Source organism: Anthonomus grandis, chromosome 4, assembly GCF_022605725.1.
Source record: "Anthonomus grandis grandis chromosome 4, icAntGran1.3, whole genome shotgun sequence".
NCBI lineage: Eukaryota > Metazoa > Arthropoda > Insecta > Coleoptera > Curculionidae > Anthonomus > Anthonomus grandis.
In genome coordinates, this window is record NC_065549.1 from 28,158,955 (window position 1) to 28,185,087 (window position 26,133).

Genomic DNA, 26,133 nt, shown 5'->3' on the forward strand with positions numbered 1-26,133 from the left:
GAGGGGATATTTTGTTGATAAACATGCTTACTATTCCATGTTGCAAGTGATAGCATGACATTCCATGTTACTCAATTTTAACAGAAAAAAATAAAGTCATATAATAAATTATTATAATTAGCAGAAACTTAGTGTCATTCTTTAATATAAAGCAAAAGAAAGATTGAAACTCGTTTAATAACCAAAACTATTTTGTACTATATTTACACTAAACACTAATATAAATAAATATTTTTAAATCACCAAATTTCCACACACAGCGGCAACGCTGTAGTTTTGCCCAGACATATTCTCGCGATAAAGGTCCTTATTTAGCAACTGCGCTCGTTGTTTGGATGGTGCACCTTTCGTACAGTATTAGTATTAAAAGGATGTTTTCAGTGCGTTTTTTTAATTAATATTAAGACTAAAAACTCCCTTTTTGCTGAAAAATGATAAAGAAGTCTGAAGTGGGTCACATATGTTGGAAAAAAGGAAATTGAAATCGTTCCTTTCACAGGCGAGTTAGGTGTCAATGGTGTTATCCTTCTAGGTTATAATCACAACACAAAAATATAGTTATAAATTATAGGTTCATTCGGCTTTTGATCGCGAGACAGGCTACATTACATTTTTGGAGGCTGTGTTTCGATCTTGTCCTACATGGCAACAATGCCAAAAGAATGTGACGGTATAGATAATGGCAATGTTGATGTTTGTAGTATTTCAATAGAGGCTTCAAACATTAAAAAAAACTACCTTGAAAAAGAACCAGTTTTTTATTCTAAAAATGATACTGGCCCATTTCTTGTCTATTTAGAATCCACCGAAAAAGTGGGTTTTAATGTAGGCAAATTTAATAATATTAAAATTGCTAGAGACATTTTTAACCTAAATCTGACAGACGTTAAAAAAATTAAAAATAAAGGCTTAAATAGAATCTCTGTAGACTCCATTAATTTCTTTCCTGCAAATCATTTTGTTAAAAACAAAACCCTGTTAAATAAGGGCTATAAAATCTATATTCCATTTAACTTTGTGACTTGTAAAGGGTTAGTCAGGCAAATTGATATAGAAATAGGCGAAAAAGAATTATTAAAATGTTCTAAAACTGATACCGGCATAGAAATTCTAGAGGTTAAAAGATTAAACCGAAAAATATTTAAAGACAAAGATATAACATATGAACCCACTGGTTCGGTTCTTATTACATTTAAAGGTGTTGCCTGTCCCTAAATATCTATAGACTGGAAAGACCCATTTCTATATACATCTCCCCTGTAACGCAGTGCTTTAGATGTTTACGGTATGGTCATACTCGCACTAACTGTAAAGGCAAAGAAAGGTGTTTCACATGTGGTGAGGAAAAAATCTGATTTAGAGGAGCACCCCCCTTGCGAAACTAGATGTTTTTATTGTAAAGGTCCCCATAAATCTACAGACAAAAGCTGCCCCGAATATACTAGGCAAAAAAACATAAAAGAGTTAATGGTATTCGAAAATATTCCCTTTTTTGATGCAAGCGAAATTGTTAAAAAGATCTATTTGACACGTAATGAATTTGTATATCATCCTTCTGACTTCCCTAATATTAAAAACCTAAATAGTCCTGAAAAGAACAATCTAAAAGAGAATGTAATCCAACCATCACAAAGACGAACCCAACATGCAAAAACTGACCCTATTAAAAGATCATACCAACAAGTAGTCTCTGAAAATAATAAAATGAAAAAAATAATTCATAAAGGTTATGATGTAAAGGCACATAATGATAACTTAATTTCCCCTAACTCTAGACCCCAAAAAGAAACTAGCTCTCCAATTTTTTCATTAAGAAAAGAAAACAGTCTCAAAACACAAATGCCTTCTACAAGTGCAGTTCATAGTTTTAATTCTCATGAATCTTCTTGGTACCCAGATGAAGTTAAAAGCATCATCGATGCATTTTTAAACATGTCAGAAAACAATAAAAACCTTTTTATTCAATCAAAAGTTTGATATGGTTATTGATCTCGGCTCTCAGTCAGATTCATTTAACTAAAATCAATTTTTCCTTCACATTAATGTCAGGAGTAAATAATTTAAAGATCATCTTTTGGAATCTAAGAAGTATAAACTCTAACAGGGGCAACTTAATAAACCTAATTTACAAAGAAATCCCTGACATTTTTTTAATAAATGAATCATGGCTGAAAACCTCTGATAACTTTAAACTAAATTCTTACAACATAGTTAGGCAGGATAGAAATGATGGTTATGGCGGAGTGTTCACATGTATCAAAAATAATCTTTAAGACAATTAAATCTTTTTTCTCCGACCATATACAATATATTATAATTGAGATAGGTAAATTGCAAGTGGTTAACTTTTATTGTAACTCACATAATCACATCAATAAGGAAATCCTTAATGATCTGATTTCTTTTAACCCTAAAAATATTGTTATAATGGGTGATTTTAATTCTCATTCTCCCTTGTGGGATAAAGCTACACCCAATAAAGGAGGCAGGATAATAAATGATTTTATTTCAAACAATAGACTTGTAATCATGAATGATGGTTCACCAACACTTTTTCAACTGTCCCTGTCATTGCCAAGTGCTGTAGACTTAACTATGGTAAGCGGAAATTTATCTTACAAGCAACTTGGAACACCATCAGGGATTGTGGAAACAGTGACCACTTTCCCATACGTTTTATACTTAACAACCATGACAATAATGATTTACATATCATTAGGCCCTATAATATTAGAAACTTCAAAAAAGTGGATTGGGAAAGTGTTCATGATAAAGTGTTAATAGCCCTTTCAGATTTGAATTACAACCTGCCTTATAACGAATTAATTGGTCATATAAACATAATAATAAATAAAAGATAATCCGTGGTGGGATGTTGATTGTACATCCTGGATCAGGGAAAGAAAAACGGCCATAGCAACTTTTAATAATAACCCATCAATAGAAAATTATATTGCAGCCAAAAAGGCCATAGCCATTACTAGAAAAAAATTAAATGATAAAAAAAAGAAAAATTTAGACTATTTTGTAAAACTAAATAGAAATTCTAGCATTAAATATGTTTGGAACAAGGTCAAAAAATTTAACAACAACTCTAAAGTAAACCGATTTAATGTTACAATTTCAGACAACTTTAAACAATTGATTCTTAATAATATGACAGTTGTAAACGTAGACCCCAACTTTAACTTTGTTCGGGACAATGATACTGAGAACATAAAGCTTTTTTCATTAAATGAGTTAAATCTAGCCTTAAAAAATAAAAAATCATCTGCACCAGATATGGATGACATGTCATATCAAATGTTCAAATTTCTATGATTTAAAGCAAAGCAAATTCTTCTGAATATTTACAATAACACTTTGATGGGGGGTGAAATACCTATATCTTGGAAAAAATTCAATGTCATTAGTTTCTTGCCAGAGAGGGATGCATCAAATCCCGAAAATTATAGACCAATTGTTTTATCTTCATGCGGAGCCAAAATCTTAGAAATTATGGTTAAAAATCGTCTAGACTGGCAATTGGAACATAACTAAGAATTTTCACATAAACAGACAGTTTTTCGCAAGGGAAAGGGTATATACAATAATATTGCATATATCACTTCTTACATTACCCTTGCTTTTCAATCCTCCGAATCAGTTATTGCCGTTTTTTTAGATATCAAGGCAACATACGATAACGTAAATATATACAAACTTTACGACAAAATTAAAAATCTCCAAGTGCCTGGTTTATTGTGTAATTTAATTTTTAATCTCCTGACGGAACGGTCTTTATTTTGTAGGGGTAATGATGGGTCTTTTTTAGGACCAGTTCGATCAACTACGGGGGTACCACAGGATACCCTTAGGGGGTACCACCCCTAAGGGTGAGCCCGTACTTAGGTACTTAGGTACGATTTTATTCAACATATATATAAGGGACATTTTTAATTTAAATCTGGGAGAAGCATCTATAATTGGGTATGCTGATGATCTGGCAGTAATTATTAAGGGTAAAAATGTCACTTCCATGGTGAATAAAATAAATAATGCCCTAGAGCGCATACACTTATTTCTCAGTGAACATAATCTATCTGTCTCTTATAACAAAAGCGAGGCAATTTGGTTTACTAGTGGGAGGAGAAGCAATGCCCCGCCGCTTATATAATTCAAAATTCACTTATTTCTTATAAACGACAGGTAAAATATCTGGGTGTAATTCTACATGAAAACCTGAAATGGGCACCTCATATTATTAATATTACTAATAAGGCTAAAAAATCATTAAGTGTCCTAAGAGCACTTTGTAGGGTATCTACAAGGTGGGGTGCTGATCCAAAAACCCTTCTCATTGTCTTCTTTGCTTTAGACTACAATCCCATCTGGATTTTGGATCAATTTTTTTCAAGCCTTGTTCAAACACTGCACTCAATAGATTAGATGTGGTTTTTTATGAAGGCTTACGTATATGTCTGGGATGTATGCGTTCTACCCCTAAGGTTGCACTTTTGGCAGAAGCATCTGTCATGGATCTAGAACACAGAAGAAAGATAATTGCCCTTAAATCATTTCTAAAATCCTATCTATAACAAATCACCCGACTATACAAAAAATAAATAATATCCGAATGAAAGTAATTCATAGACCAGAATTCTGGAATGGGAACAAAATGCCATATTTAGTGGAAGCATTACAATCTTATAGGCCACATCTAACATCAATTTATAGAGGTCCAACTTTTCCCTGTTGAGATTGACTTTCCTATTTTTTGCGAAACTTTAAAACCCATAAATCTTAACTGTAAAAAAGGGGATGGTATATCTAAAAACATATTTGCGGCAGAATCCAACAAATTAAAACTACAATATACATTTATTTTTCTGATGCATCAAAAAAATGTGAAAGGGTGGGGTTTGGCATATCCATCCCCTCTTTGAATTATAAATTCTCACAACGACTCCCCAACAATTATATTATATTAAGTATATATAAAGCAGAAATAATTGCAATACATGATGCCATTAAAACTGTTATTAACCAAAAAATTTAAAATGCGATAGTCTTTTCAGATTCAAAGGGAGCCGTAACAAAACTCTGCAACCCTTCCTTTGCAGCTAACTCCAAATATTGGGTTTTGACTACAAAAAGGCTGATTGTCACAACTAACAAAAATGATTATAACATCAAATTATCCTGGATTCCAGGACACTCTGGTATAACCGGAAATACGGCGGCAGATACTCTGGCCAAGATTGGAACAGACTTAAATATTCCTAGAAAAATGTTATGTTACATAAAAGATATTTTTAATCCTCTTAAGCAAGAAATTTCAAACGTCTTCAAAAATAAATGGCTGAAAATAAAGCTTTGGTTACAACGAAACATCACGGCTATGTCGGGGTTCAATCTACTTTTAACAGTAAAAAATGGTACGTCAATTTGACCTATAGGGATAGAAAACACATTACAACAATAATTAGAATGCGCACAGGTCATTGCCTGACTAACGCCCATCTATATAAGATTAAAATGAAAGATAGCCCTTATTGCGACTGCGGTATGTTTGATGACCTAAACCACATATTTTTTGAATGCCCTATTAATAATATATCCGATCTAGACTTGTATAAAATCTTTGTATTGAAAAAGAAAATATCACCATTATCCATAACTCAAATTCTGTCTGCCATCGACGACGAATCAATAGAAATAATCATGCGATTTATAAACATCAATAAGATTAAATTTTGAAGCTCAACTATTCAATACCCCTCTTGTATCCTATAATCCCGCTTGTTTTAGTGCTTGGTGTGGTCCCTCATTCCGTTTGTTGTAATATATAGAGAAATGAATATTAAATAATACTTTTAATTACTCCATGTTGTAATACTAACGTTTTCCTCCCGTATTATAGCCACAAACCATAAACAGAAAGCTATAGTCACAAGCTAAACAGAACGAGCAAAGTTGTAATATAAGAAGATATTCGGATTCCTGCATGGTCCAGAGCCAGACAAAGAAGGAGACTCCCCCAAGTCGGGCTGGCAATTGCCTTGCAGCAAAGCCATCAACTAAACAAGATAAATTATAGGTTATAATATTATAAAAGACGGCATATATTCGAAAATGCCGCTAAATTAATGTGTGCAAAAATGACGGCGACCAAATCGAGAACGTAGCATATGTCGTTTGCCAGCAACATATTTATAGTCGCCCATTATTATTTAATCAATATAATGCCCTTTTAATGTATTTCCTGGAATTCCAAAGGAGTTTTAATAATTTTTTGTCTAGATATTAACAATGGATAACTAAATCGGTTTATAGTGGGTATAAACCGCGACAAAATAAGAAAATTATTTAAAACGTTAACTTCCAAAGGATTTGACTAACAATTCAATAATTTTTTACCAAAAAACTTTTGTTTGGAGAGGTTTGCAACCATCTCAAATGCGTTTAGATATTTATTATAGAAAAAAGATTAATTCAAATCTTTTGGGAGCCTTTTTCATTTCTTTAACATTCGACTTTTTAAGAAATGTTTACAAACAAGCTTTAGTTTGTAGAGGTTTATAACCACTAAATCTTTTATTGGTTGGTAATATCTGGACAAAAAAAATTAAAATTCCTTGGGAATTTCAGGAGTTATACGGGCTTCATATCGATTAAATAACAGGGTGCGGACTATAAATAGCACAGAACACAAATATATTTATATATTAAATATATAGAGAAGTGGTGGTTGTATACAAACTGATGAGAAATTCCTCTGACAAATCAGGTAGCGTCCTCTTGCTTGACAACGGAAACTGTTGTAACTAACTTGACAGATTGTCATGTCTAATTGGTCCAATCAAAATGGTAGAAAGGCGTGGCCAAATTAGGGCGGGAAATCAAATTTTATTTAATCTGATAATCTTATATTTAAGTAATATCTAAAGCAAACGCCTAATCAAAAAAGTTACTTATAGAGAAAGGGGCCTTTTTAATTGGTGTTAGCATCATATATTGATCAGAATAAAAATAAAATTCTTCAGCTTTATTTTACATATCTAAATGAGTAAATTTACTGCAGTAATCAATTAACAATAGTGTACTACATAACACCAATTACAAAATGGAAATAAAACAATATTTTGCTTTAATACATTAATTATTTAATTTTCCTGAAAAAAAAAACTTAAAATGATATAAGTAATTTACTATAATTTATTATAACAGACTTTATATACATTAAAATTAATAATGTTTAAAAGTATTTTGTTAACACTGTTAGAACTACCCTAATTTTTAATAGATTAGAAAAGGTTGTGAAGATTTTTGTGCTATTTTCTTATCATACATCTAAAGACATTACCATTAGGTTAATAATATCCTTATTTTACTAACACAAATATATATTCAATAGAGGATGAATTATCCTTGTTTTTGTTTCCTAAAGAAAAATTAAACAGATTTTAAAAACTAATTAAAAATTTTATAACAGTATTATCCCAAGAAACAATATATCTCTACAAAACAAAATAAACTGTTTGAAAATGAAAACAACTTATTTTAGTATTTACATATATAACTTACATATTATATATTTGTTGGTCTCTTATAATACTAACATTTCATGGAACTATAATATTAATAAAAACTTAATTGAAAGACACATGTCTACATAAAATAAAAAGAAACTCTTAAAAAAACACAAGTTCAAAGAACTTGTGTTGTTCAATGTTCAATGACAATGATGTATTATCCTTAAATAACCTAATTGCACTTAAAAACTATATGTATTAAATTATTAAAAAGAACACGAGTAATGTTCGACACGTGTCGTCACTCGTCGGTCGGAATGCGCGGGAGAACTTTCCGTGTACCGTCACTTGTCATCCGTCTACCTCTGACAAGACAGATAACAGCTGGTTGTTGCCAGACTTCTGCAGCCAATTAGATTTGGGGCGAATTAACCTGTTATGTATATTCGCCACACGATTCCTATTATCACCATACAAGCTTCATACATGTGATAAATAGGTTGCTGGCAAACGACATATGCTGCGTTCTAGATTTCGGTTGCTGGATATCGATCGAGCGCTAGCTTCACAGATATGGAAAAATAAATATCTAGAAAAACAAGATAATGTGGCAACTTCGGATACGTGCATTGTAAACATAGAGGATGCACTCTACGTTGCCAAGTTGCTTTTTTTTCATTAAATTTTTTGTCAGGAATCTTTTTTATTTTAAAAAAATTTGTTTTGATTACTCTCAAAGTATATATTATTAGTCAGCAAATAAACTAAACTTTTAAAGAGTTTATTTTTTACCTGTTACCAAATACAACACATTAAAAAAATATGTAGTGGATTAAGAAAATTATACATTGAATGAAAAAAAGTCGATTTGACATCGTTGTCTGAGAGATGGTGAACTCAAAACAACCTCGCCTATGGTTTGCAGCACACAACACATATACAGGGTGATTCATTAATATTGCACGAAAATGAAATGCCGGTTTTTTTGAATTAAATTATGACGAAAAGTTCCTATAAACATATGTCCGAAAGTGCTTCGTTTCCGAGATACAGGGTGTTCAAATTTTCTTAAAAAATCGATTTTTTATTAATATCTAAGAAATGCCTTTGCTGTTTGCAATGTCATTCACACCATTTCTGGATATCTTAATGATGTATCTTTTTGACATATGACAGTTGATTTGTTATTCCAGGGACGTGCCCACGGGGTAAGCGGGTTAGGTTTTTTGTACAAAAAATAGCACCTAGTAGATTTTTTGAACCTCCTGTACATTTTTTGGATGACGCAACTAAAGATGGAATTGTTTCAACTCTTGGGTGTTTTTCGTATCTCCCTCCGTTTTCGATAAAAAAATTAGTTTAATGCAAACGTTTGAAAAAACTTGAATAAACATAATAAAATGCCTACTTATCGATTTACAGGGTGAAGAATAGTAAATACGGTAATTTGGAATTTTGACATGACAATAACTGTACTACCTGTTGAAAAATAGTTTTAATTAAACTTAGGTACATTAATTAAATTCTTAGAATAAACATTAGTAAATTGATGAAGGTAATGAAAAGCTATGGACTAAGAAACGTACGCTATAAGAGTTGTTCAAAATGAGTTCCTCCAACTGCAATGCATGCGTCTGTCCTGCGACGCATTGACTGGCGAACACGTTCAAAGATCCCTGGCGTGTTTCGAATAATATCGCAATTTGCAATAATACGATTTCTTAATTCTTCAACATTTTCGATGGGGGTGGTATAAACTAATTGCTTGAGGTGGCCCCAGAGGAAAAAGTCTATTGGATTTAGATCGGGAGATCGCGCAGGCCAGGGTTGTATACCTCCACGACCTATCCAACGATTGGGATATACTCTATCTAAATACTGTCGAGCAATTAAGCTGAAATGCGCCGGAGCGCCATCATGCATGAAAAACATTTGGTACCTTAAGTCAAGCGGGACGTTTTCTAATAGTGTTGGCAACTCCTCTTGAAGAAAACGCCGATACACTTCTCCACTTAACCTTTGTTGCAAAAAGAAAGGACCAATTAAGTGGTCTTCAATGATTCCAACCCAAACATTCAGTGAAAATTGGTGTTGATGGCGACTTTCACTTATTCCATGTGGATTTTCATCTGCCCAAATGTGATTATTATGGAAATTCATTATCGAATTCCTGGAGAAATTAGCTTCGTCCGTGAAAAGTATTTTTGATAAAAAAGGAGGATTTTCTACAATGTTTTGTTGTAACCATCGACAGAAAGCCACTCTATGAGGATAGTCGTCTGGCAAAAGTGCTTGTACCCGCTGGATGTGATACGGGTACAAAAGCTGATTTTTCAGTATTCTAAACACTGTTGGCTGACTAATGTTTAAAGTGGCAGCAATCTGTCTTGTACTCGTTGAAGGATTATCCTCGATTTCGTGGAGCACTGCTTCTTCAGCTTCTGCGGTTGCAACTGTGCGGGGTCGTCCATTGTCGACTGTAAGATTTTTAAAACTTCCACTTTCTCTGAGACGTTGATGGAGGCGAGTAAACATTTGACTATGAGGAAGTACTCGGTTAGGGTATTTGTCCGCGTAAATACGCCTCGCTGCTTGTGAATTACCATTAGCAAGACCATACACAAAGTGCATATCGCACATTTCACTATAAGTGTACTCCATTTTAGACAAAAATGAGGAAATTGTCTACTTGACAGGAAAAAAACAACACCTTATCACCTTACCACACCTAGTAATGTTAAATGAACTGGTATTTTATTTATTGCATTTTCAAAGAAACGAAAAGAATGCGACAAAAACTAAAACGATAATAGTATTTACTAAATTTTGTTTAATACGTATTTACAATTTCAACATTCCGCAGTATTTTTTAGATCAGCAGTTGTTAATGCTGTACTTGATATTCGACACTATGAATAGGTAAGTATTACATTTTAGGAAGAAAATTATTTCTTTGCTTTCGCGTGATTTAAAAGCATTTACTTGTATTTTTACAGAGGGATGCAAAAAAGCAATTCTTAATTTTTTTATCGAAAACGGAGGGAGATACGAAAAACACCCAAGAGTTGAAACAATTCCATCTTTAGTTGCGTCATCCAAAAAATGTACAGGAGGTTCAAAAAATCTACTAGGTGCTATTTTTTGTACAAAAAACCTAACCCGCTTACCCCGTGGGCACGTCCCTGGAATAACAAATCAACTGTCATATGTCAAAAAGATACATCATTAAGATATCCAGAAATGGTGTGAATGACATTGCAAACAGCAAAGGCATTTCTTAGATATTAATAAAAAATCGATTTTTTAAGAAAATTTGAACACCCTGTATCTCGGAAACGAAGCACTTTCGGACATATGTTTATAGGAACTTTTCGTCATAATTTAACCCAAAAAAACCGGCATTTCATTTTCGTGCAATATTAATGAAATATATTGAAGTGGTGGTTGCATACAAACTGAAAGAAATTCTTCTGACAAATCAGCTAGCGGCCTCTCGCTTGGCAGCGAAAACTGTTGTAACTAACTTGACAGTTTGACGTGTCTAATTAGACCAATCGAAATGGTAGAAAGGCGTGGCCAAATTAAGGCGGGAAATCACATTTTATTTAATCTGACAATCTTATCATTTAATCGTAATATCTAAAGCAAACGCCTAATCAAAAAGGTTACTCATAGAGAAAAGAGCCTTTTTGTTTAGGTGTTAGCATCAGATATTCATCTGAAAAAAAATAAAACTTCAGCTTTATTTTACATATCTAAATAGGTTAATTTACTGCAATAATCTACAAAAGTGTACTAACAATAGTGTACGACATATCACCAATTGGACAAATGGAAATAAAACAATGTTTTTTTTGCTTTAATACATTTATTATTTAATTTTCCTGGAAAAAAAATTACTTAAAATGATATACATAATATTCAATAATTCATTATAACAGACATTATATAAATTAGAATTAATCTAAAAATGTTGAAATTATTTTGTTAGCACTGAACTACCCTAATTTTATATAGATTAGAAAAGGTTGTCAACATTTTTGTGCCATTTTCTCATAATACATCTAAAGGCATTCCCATTAGATTAATAATATCCTCATTTTATTAACACATAGAGTCAATAGAGGATGAATTATTCTTATTTAATATGTACTTGTATCTGTTTCCTAAAGAAAAATTAAACAGATTTTAAAATTATAATCTAAATAATAATTTTTAAAATTAATTAAAAATTCTATAACAGAGTATTATTGAAAGAAACAATATATACATCGACAAAATAAAATAAGCTCTTTCAAAATGAAAACAACTTTTTAGTATAAACATATATCCCTTACATAGAATATATTTGTTGGTCTCTTATAATACTATAACAACATATCTTGGAACTATAATATTACTAAAAACTTAATTCACAGATAGATGTTTACATAAAATAAAAAGAAACTCTTAAAAAAACAAGTTGTAAGAAAAACATTAATTCTGATCCATTCCGGGTGCTCAGGTCTCTTAGCCGCTATACCTATGTCTTGTCTCAGTGAACACAGGAAGTGGTATGATACGAGCAGGAAATAAAATAAAAAAATAGACAGTGCAAACCTTATAAATCAATTTACTAAATGATTCATGTAAAAAAAAGGCAAAATAAATGTTTAAATAAATATGTATTGCCAGCCGTATCAGCCTTATTAAAATTTGTGGAGAACTGATCAGAAGAAATTCTATAGCTCAAAGTCTTAATACATACATTGCATATCCCTCTCCATGTTTTTCTTGTAATATGAACTGAAGGAAATTAAAAAAATCTTTTATTACTGTTTCTCAGAAACATTTAAAATATACATACTCTTACATCAAGGTCAGGAAAATTTCGGTAATTCTGCAGTTTAGCGGCTTTTGTAAAAAACTAACGAAAAATGGTCGGGTTTTTTGCAAAATGGGTGGATTTGGATATATATTTTTCACTAAGAGTGGCGGAAAGCCAAATTTTATCACGAAGATGGTGTTATCGCGCACTAAATCACTCACTTTGGGACATGAATAGAATAACGTCATTAGAATAACCCTGTATTCGATTAGTGTTGACAACAAATAGGTTACAACTAAGGTGAGGTTAGGTGTGGTGTTGCCAGTTCTGTCGTCTACTGTGTTTTGTCACTCTGTAGCTTCAGCCTTGTCCGCAGTGTGGCTGACTCATGAGTGCCTTCTCTAAAGTGGCAAATTCACTCTATATTTTTTAGTCACGTGAAATGTTAGGTATTATGCGTAAAATAAATTCACAAAAACTGTTTTTACCTTTTCTTGGTGAGTTGTCGACTCTGGGAGTATGTGTGCAGTGTTTTGGTTTGTTCCGTTTCTCTATCACCGCGAGGGGAACATAAGGCGCTGCGCACAGACCATAGATATACTCAACCCAACCCTTTTTTTTTTTTTTTTTTTTTTTTTTTTTTTTTTATAGCGATGGAAATGCTCTCTTGCCTCTCTCGCCAGTCTCTGCAGACTGGCTACAGGCATATGATGTTGGGCGCCAGAATAAGTAACTCTTGTGGCAATGTGGCGTTTTCCGCCACATTTGTATTGTTTTTATTGTAGTCAGTACTGTGGGACTCGGATTAGGCCATACCTACTAAAACCACCGCTGTGCTCCTCGTCTTCCCCGGAACCATTCATCTCTGAATATACTTCAGGAAGAGACAACAATTACCTTGGCACTTTTGCCGTTAAAAGAAAAATTAATTTTCATAGTTGCAGTGAAAGTGCCAAAATCACCTAATCCCCTGATCAATCTTATTTATAAATATAGGTACATGATTATATTAAGTTTTCTAGGCAAAAATAATTTAAAAACCTAATAAAACTTAACATACTGATCACAAAGAATAGATGATGAATGAAGATGAAATCCAAAAATGCAACAAAAAAAAGTTATCAAGGATATTTACTATACTCGTAATTAATATAATAAAGTAGCCCATTTCCTTGAGAAATCTTTTAAATTTATGACATTTATTTATAGTTCCTCCATTAAAACACCAGTATTTGGGTCAAAATAATCAAACCTATCATAGTGGATATATGTGTTAGCTGTAATATTTTTTATGTCAATTAAAACATCTAGCAGGCCATTATCAGTCAGCTCAATTGACTCTTTTGAAGAAATTTCCAGTTTTTGCTTTGTTTCTGGTAGTTAATTTTGGTTTCTCGCTTCTCTCTATATTACTTTCTTGATGAGGATTGATGATATGAGTATCTGCCCTTAGACCTGGTACATCTTCCAATGCGTCATCTAAATTATGAAAGTATTATGAAGTTGTAAGTACAAATTCACTTGTAGTATGCAAAGTCCCTGCAACAGAAGATCCACAGTTTTTCTTTTGGTATAAAGGACCTACATCCTATATCTGCCTTATCACAAATTCTACCTGCTGACTACGTAATTAGTTTTTTTTATTACGTGGAAATACAATAAAAATACAAGCACAAGCAACCCGACAAATATATTAACAAAATAATAATAAAAATCAAAATCGGTGAACCATCGACAAAATAACTACAGCGCATGTGCTATATGTTCAGACCTTAAATATATAAATCTATTGTAAACGTCTGTTAGTATGCCGAATTTACACTTGATCATGAGATTTTTAATCAATTTTTCTTTTAACTCTCATGATCTATTGGTAAGTTTTGATGTTATAAGTCTTTTTACACTTGCTGTCGAACTTCACTCGCGGATTGATTATGAATGCACCTTAAGATTAAAGAGTTTTGGTTAGTGGTAAAACTGTCTCGTAATTTGAGTGTCATACCAAAAGTTCCACCTATAGGACTATCTTTAGTATCTATCTTCAAAGCTCCTTTTTATTTCTTTTTCTTTTATTTCTCCTATTTATTCTCCTCTTACTATGATTTCCTTGGCACATATAAATGCACGTTCCTTACCTAATAAATTTGATATATTTAGAGATTATATACTCGCATACAACTATAGTGTCATTGGGGTCTCTGAAACATGGCTACATAGAGATCATCTAATTAGTTTACCAGACTATAATTTTGTGAGGCAGCACAGAAATTATAGGGGTGGTGGCGTAGGCTTATACCTAAAGAAATATATCAAATACTCTATTATACTACAAGAATGTACGGAATTGTTGAGAACATTAGAAAATATATACAGTGTTACAAAATTCAGTGCAAATATTTGCACCGAATAAAGAAGCGAAATAAGAGCATATTGTTGGAGTTAGAATAAGACTTTTTTTGTCTTTAAACATGTGTTCTAAAATGCATCCCCTCAGAGCTACAGCCCGCGCAAATTGTTTGAGAAAAATCGGTTATTTGGAACACTGACTACAGTTATACGTCAAATCTTTTGAAAATTTGCAAGTCCTAATTGTTTTGGGTCCTCTTGATATTTTCCGTCCCAAAAATGGTTTAAACCCAATTTTAGGAATGGATTTAGGAGGGCTTACCCTTTTGATGTCTTATCCTATGATTATCTAAAATTATCGTTTTTTGCATTTTTGGATAAAATTAATTTGATTTGACAAAAAATAAAACAGTCACTACATGGCCACATCGTTTTTTTTCTAATTTAATAGATTAATCGGGTTTAATAATGCTCCGCTTTCGTTTATCAGTGATTTTCTCGAAAACGGTTAATTATATCAAAATAATGCAAGAGACAAAAATGTTATTTTTTTTCATGGCTAACTAGATGGTGTTGCTAGATTTTTAAATTTCATATGGGAAACATAAGATACAACTGAAATTGGATTTGACACCGTTTTTGAGACGGAAAATAAAAAGAGCGCCCAAGAAACGAGGACATGCAAATTTTCAGATAGTTTATGCATTATTATTTATGCATTATTGAGCGGGCTACAGCTCTGAGGGGGTGAAGGAGTGCATATCGGACACATGTTGTAATAGGAACAATCTTGTTTTTTGTAATGGATGATAATGGCGGAAATGGCCAGTTTGGTCTTAATACGCATCAATTATTAAAATCCAATAATAAGTTTTTTTGTGGTCATCTCAATATTCGGTCCCTTAATACTGGATTCGATGAATTTGTAAATTATATAACTGATAATAATTTTGACATTGTGGGATTGACTGAGACCTGGTTGACGGCTTCTACTGATAACTTGGCACATCAAATTGAGGGTTATAATTTCGTCAGGAAAGATCGATTAGGGCGTGGCGGTGGGGTCGGTTTTTATGTTAAAAAATATGTTAATTTTGAAGTTTATTATATGCACAACCCGCCACAGAACTTCCAATTCTTAAGCATAAAAACTCAGATTTCTAGCAAAAATATTTTGTTAACCGTGTTAAGTAATAACTCAGCCTACAAGATGAAATATATCTAACAATACAAGTACCCTACTTGATGTCATTATTATAAATAAACATTTTCCAATTAATGGAGTCGGTTCGTTGTCTTTGCCACAAACCATTAGTGATCACAACTTAGCATTCAGTTGTCTTGAGTTTCCTAAAAGTAAAGAGGGACATTTTAAAATGAAATGTAGGAATTATAGTGTTATTAATATGGATTTATTTGAGCATGACGCTTTAAGACTTAATTGGGATAGTATCTATTACCTAAATTTCGCTAACGATAAACTTGTGGCTTTTAACAACAATATACTTTTTTAGTTGACAAATATGCGCCAATTAAGACTAAGACTATTAAAAATAAACCATTTACTGGATAACCAACCCTGGATAACTGATAACATTAAATTGCTTATGAGGCTCCGAGATAAAGCACTGCAAAAATATTAAAAAAATAAAACTGAGTTAAATTTAAACTATCATAGGCAATTGCGAAACTTTACAAAACATGCTATACAGCGGGAAAAAATATCATCTTTTAACACACTTTCTACAAAAAAAAATCGTGATTTTTGGAAAAATGCTAATAAACTACATCTAACTAAATCAAAGAATACCGATTTGCATTTTAATCCAGAAGCCCTAAATGCTAATTTTTCTCAACGCGTTAACCAAATTAACAATAATATATCAAAAACCAAGTTAAATTTTTATAATGAAAATAAATGGAATAATAGTAATCAAGAATTAAATTTAAGTCTTCTTGATGAAGAAAGCGTTAACAGTATAATTAAAACTATAAAATCAAATGCTATAGGAGCTGACGGACTTTGTATAAATAATATCAAGCTTTGCCTACCTTTTTGTAAAAAACCACTTCTAAACATTTTAAATACTTGCATTCTTACAAATGTATATCCCGATATCTGAAAAAAAGCACTTATAAGACCCATTTCAAAAATCTCTAATCCAAAAGAACTAAAAAACATAAGGCCTATAAGTATTTTATCAGTAGTTTCTAAAATTCTAGAAAAGCATATTCACCAACAACTTTATAATTTTTTTAACTCATTAGGTATACTTCCAGATACGCAATCGGGATTTAGGAGGAATTATAGTACAACTACTAGTCTGGTGGGAATGTTAGATAATATAAGACTTGACAAAGAACATAAACAAAGTACTTGCATGGCGGTGCTTGATTTTAGCAAAGCATTTGATACAATAAATCACTCAATGCTCCTTGCAAAGTTAAGATATTTTGGTTGTTCCAAATTCACGGTTTCTTTTTTTGATTCATATCTTAAAAATAGATCACATTCGGTGTTGTTAAAAACCAACAATGGAAGTTTGGAGCAATCAAAGTATCTTGACTTGGAAATTGGTGTTCCTCAGGGCTCCATATTGGGACCTCTTTTATTTTCGATTTATGTTGCGAATATGCATAACTGTATTGAACATTGTAAATTACAACAATATGCTGATGATTTTTAGATATACGTGCCATTAAATTTTTTAAATTTTAATATTTCTGAGTAAAAAATTAAATCGGATATACTAAACATAGTTATTTATTCTAATGAGCATAACTTATAAATTAACCCTGCTAAATCTAACATCATTTTATATGGCTGTAATTCAGGAATTCTGAGACACTTATATGAAAGTATAAATATTGAGATTAATGGAGAAAAAATTCCAGTTGTCAATGAAGTAAAAATATTAGGATTGACACACATAAATATATGCGCCTCAGAAATCTGTACAGATTTAAAAATGTCTTAAAGAGTAAAACCAAATATTATCCCTGCAATAGCCTTATTCTTTCCTTACTCGACTACGTTGATATTGTATATTCTAATTCTATAACATCTGAGCTTTCTAGATCCATACAAAAATTGCAAAATAGCTGTGTAAGATTTTCTTATGGCGCTGCCTATCGGGAGCATATCACACCTTATTTAAACATAAATTCTATTTTAAATATGGAAAGGAAAAGAAAATTACACATATATGCCTTTATATATAAAATAATAAAGTCAACCAAGTCAATAGGGTCAATCCCCTTATTTAAATAAGTTATTTACTACTCTCTCGCACTTACACAATACTCGTTATGCTGGAAGTTTAAGAATACCTCAACATAGAACAAGTAACTTCCACAAGTCATTTTCGGTTGTCGGAGTTACAATGTGGAATAACTTGCCAAATAATATTAAAGATTTGCCACTTAATAAATTTTACAACAAGGTTAAGCAAATTCTTCTCGACTCCCAACGAGATGCCTAGTAGTATGTTTAACATAAACTGCAAAATCAACTAAGACCAAAGATAAGCTGGCCTGTTTAATTTTTCTTTTGTCATTCTCTTTTGTCTATTCTTGTTGCCTTCCGTCGTATGCCAGCCAAATTGCTTTGCAATTTTAGTTTCTGCCCTTTTTAGTTTTAGTTTTGTTCTTTTTTAGGTTAATTAGGATTTTTTTTGTGTGTTTATTTATAATCTTTTCAGTTTCAATATGATGGTTTGTAATGTCATTTTCTTGTTAAGGCATGTTTCACGCAATTGTGCTATCGGTTTTATATAATAGCGAAGCAGTTCCTTTTACCAAAAATTGTCAAGTTTTATTTTCTCATGTAATTATATTTATAACTATTTTTTTTTGGTAATAAAGTTTTTTTGAGTTTTGACTTGTTGACTTGTTTATAGGAAAAAGAAGTCTTATTAACTACAACTATACGCTCTCAAAATATCTGAACGGAATTTTGTATATACACCGTGTATATACCACATTCATCCAATATTAACAATTTTTTAAATTATTATGAGGAAATATTGAGTTATTTTAAAGCAAGTTTTTTGTTTTGGGGATTCTAATATTTACATAGGAAATAATATGGGCAACAAATTGAGTAAATCTGTACAGAATATTACTGACGTATTTGGTTTAAAACAACTTATCTCAGAGCCCACAAGAATAAATAATTATAGCTCATCTACCATTGATTTAATATTCTATAATTAGGATAAAGTCATAAATGTGGACACCAAAGATATCTGACTACAACCTACTCTTTTGTAATATTCAAACAACAAACAAAAATGTAAAACCATTATATAGTTTTAAATTTAGACGTTTTAACCTAATTAATAAAGAACTTTTTGAAATCGACCTTAAAAACATTTCCTGGAACATTTTTTATGAATTATATAACGCCAATGAAATAGGTAAATTTTCTAACTTCAAGCTTATTAAGATTGCTTGACAAACATGCCGCTGACGTCAGTGTCAACGGTAAAACCCAATCATACTTACCGTGGATTACAGATAATATTCATCTTATGATAAAACTTCACAATAAAGCTCTTAATAGATTCCGAACCACTAAAGAACCCTAGATCACTGGGTTTACTATAAAGAACTTACGTAATTTTATAACATCGGCCACAAAAGTTGAAAAAAAGCTTATCTGAATACCGTCTTTAAGCAAGTTACCACTAAGCAGAAGTGGCAACTTAAAAAAAAGATCCAACCACATTCCAGAACATCTGTCCAATGTACATGAATTAAATAATTATTTTTCTTCGATGAACACAAATAATTAAAACATACATAACGAAACATCATTGTTCTATCTAAATAACAAGCTCAATATTACAAATAAATTTTCTTTTGCTTCCGTGGCAGATAGCGATATATTAAAAGTAGTTTATAACCTAAAATCAAATGCAATTGACCCAAGACAAATTAAATTTTAATCTAATTTTATACTGTTGTTCATTTTTAATTCCTCATATTCGACGTTTTCTAAACTTTTGCTTTAAATCTGAATGAACTTTTGCATAAAAGTAAGGCAAAGTCAGTCCATTGGGCAAATGTAACAACCTTAAGGAATTTAACGACCTTCGATTAATCTCAGTCCTTCCTTATTTATCCAAGATTTTAGAAAAAGTAATGAAGACTCAGATTGGCGCTTTTGTAATTCTAGCAATATTTTACTCATTAAATAATCCTGTTTTAGACAGGGGCATAGTTGTGAGACAGCTCTTGCTGAGGTCACTGATTCAATATTTACATTATTAGATTTGAATAATGCATCTGTTCTTATTATGCTAGACTACTTTAAAGCATTTGATACTTTCAACCACGAACTGTTGTTCGCAGTACTCAAGTATATTTGGTTGTCTGAATGCGCGCCATTTAAGGGTAATTAAATCATGTAATAATGTAAAAATAAGTAGTGGTGTTCCTCAAGGAAGCATTCTGAGCCCTCTCTTATATTCTATTTACACTTGTAACATCTACAAATGTCTTAAATACTGTATATGTTGATGATACCCAATATCTTTTACAGCTTCAATGTTTCTGGTACTGAGGAAGTTAATTTAAAAATAAATAGTGACCTTCAAAATTTATAAGAAAAATCGACAAATATGCAGCTAAAACTTAATCCAGCTAAATCCGTAGCAATTGTCTTTGCCAGTGACATTTACCGCACGAATATATTTGATGATTTACACTTAAAATAGGAAATAAAAAGATAACAACTAAAGATAGTGCAAAAAACTTGGATCTAATTATAGATCATAAACTACGATTTAAAGATCATGTTACTACAAAACTTAAAATAGCCTATTCAACCCTAAAAATGCTTTATCCACACAGACATTATTTCAGTCAAACAACAAAAAAAAACATTATGCGAATCCTTAGTCTTATCTCATCTTAATTTTTGTGACTCAATTTATTACCCATGTCTTGATAATGAAACAACGTCGAATTCAAGTTATTCAAAACTCCTGTTTAAGTTAAAATTATTTTTGGTACACGAAGACGCAACAGCAGTACTAATAAGTTAGATATGGTAACAGCTAGAGATCTACATTGAGTTTCTTTTTATTATAAAATGTAAACTAACCCTTACTACCTCTTGAATAAACTTAAATTAAGTGTAAAATGTTTCTTTAACATGCATATAACCTAGTTATTTACAGAATATGTGACGTAACGCTGCATTTATAAAGTCGTCTCTTCTTTTTCTCATCTTTACGCCTTTTTTTCCTTCGATCTCTCTCTTTCTGTTCTCTCTCTGTTTCTCTTTCTCCTTCTTTATTTTGTAAATTGATTCCTATATACAGGGTGTCCCAAAAATCAACGATAAGCTGAAAACGGGAAATAGACCAGGTGCTAACGTATTCAAAAAAAAAATTCTTGAGTACTTTTAAAATCTTGTAACAATGTAACCCTGAATAGCCCTTCGATAAATTATAAAACTAAATTCCACCTGTTCACGTTTTTAAGGAATGCTCAGATTTTTGCTCAACTGGTGTTAAAAATTGTGTCTGTTGACTATCATTTCCCAACTTTAACTAACTCTCCTGGAAAAGAAAATTACTTCACTGTTTGGCAAGTGATTTCAAAAGTTGGTGTATCTAATCTAGATTTTGAAATGGTAAGATGCTTGCTAGAATATTGGTTCAATAGGGGTGTATTTTTTTTAGTACACAGTCAAATGTATGCCGCTACTCTAAGCTAGGTTATTAATTGTACAGTCAAAATAAATAAATGAGAAAAAAATTAAAGTAAATGAAATAAAACTTTATTAGAGTTACAAATAAGCCTTAAATTGTCTGCTTCCATTCCTAATTCAAATTCTACACTTTTTAAGAAAAAAACGCGTTATTAATCGGGCGAATCTTCCATTGTTGATCTGTTCACCGGCTGCCTGGATTTTGCGGCGCAGTTCAGCTACGTCTTCTATAGGATTGTTGTAGACTTTGACTTTTATTACTCCCCAATAAAAGAAATCCTTAACTAAACCTCGGCGTTTAATTTTTCTGGCCACTCGAATGGCCCAATAACTCTACGATTAAGTACTGTGACCGGTCCTCTCGGTGTAAATGTGGATTTTCCATACATGAGTGGCAATGTATGTTGTGGAGACTTATATATCCATGTTTCTTAAAAGTCGATTCCGCGGACCATAGAGTTCTTTCCAAGAATCTCTTGTTGTACGTGGTACGGATGTAACTGGTTTGTTTTAGAATTCCCACGTACTGAGATACTCGGACCACGCGTAACTTCTTGTAAGACTTTGGCCTCGTAGGGCAAGCGCAGTCCACCTGCACCACCCATTTGATTTGGGAATCGGCCCTCGAGAAGTAATCGATGCACATTTAGAAATACTCTGTAATCTGGATAACGCTCTTCATGTGAATACCTTTGACGATACAGTCTCCATAGATGAAATGCATAAAACATATAATAAATAAAACATATCAACACGAATACAGAAAGATGCGTATTAAACGGAGGATAGCAAAGTACTGCAGTAGCAAAGGTCTTAATTGCTGACCTAAGTTGGGTCACGACCTGTCTTACTCATCCTGTAGGGGTATTTCTGAACAGGGAATACAGTACAATAGTTGCGACTTAAGTAAAGTTTTATTTCATCTACTTTGACTGTACAATAATTATCTTAGCTTAGAGTAGCGGCGTATATTTGACTATATACTAAAAAAATCCCCTATTGAACTAATAATCTAGCAAGTATCTTACCATTTTGAAATTGAAATTAGATACGCCAACTTTTGAAATTACTTGCCAAATAGTGAAGTAATTTTCTTTTCCGACAGTTAAAGTAGGAAAATGATGGTCAAAAGAGACAAGCCAAAATCTGATAATTTCTTAAAAATGTGAACAGTTGTTTTGAATTTAGTTTTGTAATTTACCAAAGGGTCATTCAGCATTACATTAAAAAAATTTACGAAATTCAAAAAATTGTAACCACAGTACTAAAAAGATCAACAGGGGGTGTCAGTTTTTTTCGGTTTTCTGTGAATGCGTATAATTTTAAAAGTACTCAAGATAGATTTTTTATATATTTTTGTTAAATCCCTGAGCACGTGGTCTATTGCCCGTTCCGGCTTATCGTTGATTTTTGAGACGAATAAAGAAAAATTAAAAAATAAATAAGAATAAATAAACAGTTTACTTCATGACTTCAACACTTCCTTCTTAATTGTTATTATTATTATTATTATATGCAATACTAATATTACCAATAATATAGTAATTATTAGCCGTAACATCAATGTTTGAGGTCAGATCTAGCCTATCGTAACCAAAATAAACCAAACAACGCAACAGTATCTTAAACTTTAGTTTATATATAGCGGCATCGTAACACATACTCAAATAAGCACTTGCACAAAACAAATGAGCCTCAACATTCACATACCTGTTAAAATAAACAGCACAATGCAGGCCTCCAGATGTGATAAACAGAAAACATACTAAAAAAGGAATGGAACTTATATTGAAAACATACTCGTATTCCACATTTGCATCTTCTTCTCAATCCGCCGCATTATCCTCGTATATCTTATTGATATGCTTGTTTACTTAGTGCTTAATTACGAACATTGTAAATATATTCTAACCATATGTAGATCCAAGAATTGATCTAGCTGTTACCTAGCTACGCCACCCCACCTCAATAATGAAGTCCTTTCTACGTTGCTATAGCATTAATATAAAAACAGTTGTCATTATCGTTAAAAATAGATAATAGAACACAACAGATTGTTTATAGATTTCCCTAATGTTAAATATTTTGAAAGGTTCCACCATTCTTCGCTAATAAAGAATAGGAGCAGGTAGCAAATGGCTCAGAGGGGCGAAGGGGACTTTGAGTCCCAACCTTCGGAGAGTAGTGCCAGCAATAGTACTAATTCAGACATAAGGAGGAAGGCTAGGCTCACTGGAAAGCTTATATGCGTTCCTCCTATATCCATGCAAGGGTAAGTTATTGTAATGAAAATATCGTAGTAATGTTTTTAAAAACAAGTATTTATATATTTGTAATAATTATTTAAATTTCAATGAATAACTAGTCTATCGGGATAAACACATATATTTGATTATTATTGGTTATATAAATGTCATTCAAAAGAGTCATAATTTTCATGAATATTTTGTGGTAACAATCTGATATTAACAGCGTTAGGTGTGTTCAGTTAAATAAACCTATTTATACAGGGCACTGGTCCAGTTTCGAGAACGGAAACTTAAGTGGGCGACAAAGAACCAAAAAATATTTTCGGTTTCCTTATGTTTGAAAAATGCTCCCACAGATTATTCCAATTCCGAAAATACAGACTATCAACATTTTTATAAAAAATTATAAATTTAATAATATGTTTAAAACTTTACTACTTTACACATTTAGATTGAATTTGGCACCCTTGAATAGGTAATGATAGATATATCAGGTTATTTAATTTCCAGTTATTGTTAACATTGGTATTAGTGTTATGTAAGTATTATCGTAGACGCAGGAAATACAGTTCCAAATTCTCGCATGTTCGTCAGGACACATTAGAATTTTCGTAACCTTGGCGTGTTATAAACGAACGGAAGAAAAATCGTGGATATAACCATCACGATATTCGTGTACTTTTTATAATAATCTGAGGCTGTTCTCTCACATAGCATCTCAGCACCTTCACATACCTAAGCCAAAATTATTACGAGAAGCACCGATATAATATCACCTACAGCCTATTTAGGATTTGCATCATGGTAATGTTGAAAAAAGAATAAGATTTGACTAGTGGCTAAATGACTGTTACTTTGACTTTTTACATAAGATTCTTTGGACTGATAAGTCCACTTTTACTAGACGTGGGAACAAAATTAATATATTACTCATATATTTGGCCACATCAGAATGTTCGAGATATTCGGCCAAAATTGTTTTAAAATTATTTGGTAATGGTTGATGGTAATGTTTGAGGTCTATTATTTAAGGCCTAGAGCATTTACCCATATCTAAGGTATGAAAATTGGATAAAACTGGACGGCGGTCTCTCGCATTTTGAAATAGCTGTAGGTAAAAGTATGACTAAATACCAATTATCCTCAACGATGGATTGGCCTACTAGACAGAACACGAATACGTGGTTAATGGTATTGAATCAGTGACCTGGCTAGTCAGGTCATCAGATCTTAATACGCTTGACTGACGTTTTGGGTACTATTAAAGATAAATTCTACGTGAATTTTGTATTCACGTAGTATTTAATACATTTAATTCTAAGAGTTCAGCAAGCCTGCAATGATATAAGGCGAAATCCGCATACATTAGTGAGAAGCAATATTGTTGAATTAAATTGGTTATGGTCGTATGTGTTTAACTATTTTTTAAAAATCAAGGTATTTCCATTTTTTATTTGCAAACAGGGTGTCAAACGAAAAAAGGTGAAGGTCATTTGTTTGTTGTATGTTGAACAAGAATTCTAGAAGTATTTTTTTAATCAGTGGTGCACCATTTTTTCCTTGTTTGTTCGCAGGCACGGCGCTGATAGATCTGAAAAAACTGAATAATGAAAAAAATTTTCAGTAAAAAACATGTATCTAAATTACACTATAAAGTATCTTTCAAAATATTTTTAAATTTAGAATTTTTGGTTAAAATTTTGATACCCTGTATCTTAAGGAAGGAAACATTATTTCAATATAGTTTATTATACGAACTGATATTATTTTGGGGGCTTCTGCCTGCCTCAGGAGGCCCTTTCAAAACTAGATCATCCTGTATAGTTTTATCGTGATTCACTTGATTTAGATATTGTTAGATTTTCTGATTAAATTAATATGAGTAATTGTGAAGTGTCTTTTATAAATTATCCTCTCGGCGAGTAGTTGAAAGAATTAACAAGGTTTCTACTATTTCAACAGATCAGTATTGTTAGATATCTATTATAGATTAGATTTCATAATACTTTCTTGCGCTCCTATTTCATTGTTGCCACATATAATAAATTACGTTAAGGATCTAATAAAAAATGTTACTATAAAGTTAAAAATATACAGTGTGCCTATTTAAGTTGGCAAGATATGGAAAACTTTTTTATTATTAGTTTTAGGAAAAAAAAATCTTGATATCAAGTTCTAGATAGTCCAAAAGCTAAAATGCAAGAATTAAATTTTATTAGTCGTATGCTAGATGGAGATGTGTGGTGTGGAATTTACCAAAATAAAGTAATTGGACCTTTTTTTCATCAATCTTTGAATCCGAACCGCTTTTTACTCTTTTTGGAATAAATTAAAAGATTTTCTTGACAACGTTTTTCTGTTTCAACATCAACAAACACCGTTCCAACGGGATGGTGCTCCATGCCACAATAGATTAGATGTAAGGAAATACCTTAAACGTTGTTTTAATGGAAGAGTTATCCATCGTTTTTCCGAAAATTTTTGTCCACCTTGCTC

At 31.9% G+C, this 26,133-nt stretch overlaps 2 protein-coding genes across 2 annotated transcripts in view; one reads left to right on the forward strand and one right to left on the reverse strand.

Moving 5' to 3' along the window:
- The window catches only part of LOC126734993 (WASH complex subunit 5), a 249,917-nt gene that overhangs the window by 30,660 nt on the left and 193,124 nt on the right, over positions 1-26,133 (reverse strand). The window lies entirely within an intron of this gene.
- LOC126734990 (dynein axonemal heavy chain 6) overlaps positions 23,411-26,133 on the forward strand; it is a 126,708-nt gene continuing 123,985 nt past the window's right edge. Inside the window, exon 1 of the mRNA XM_050438854.1 lies at positions 23,411-23,660. Within this exon, the coding sequence (XP_050294811.1) occupies positions 23,524-23,660 (137 nt within the window). The 5' untranslated portion in view covers positions 23,411-23,523. The remainder of the gene's footprint in view (positions 23,661-26,133) is intronic.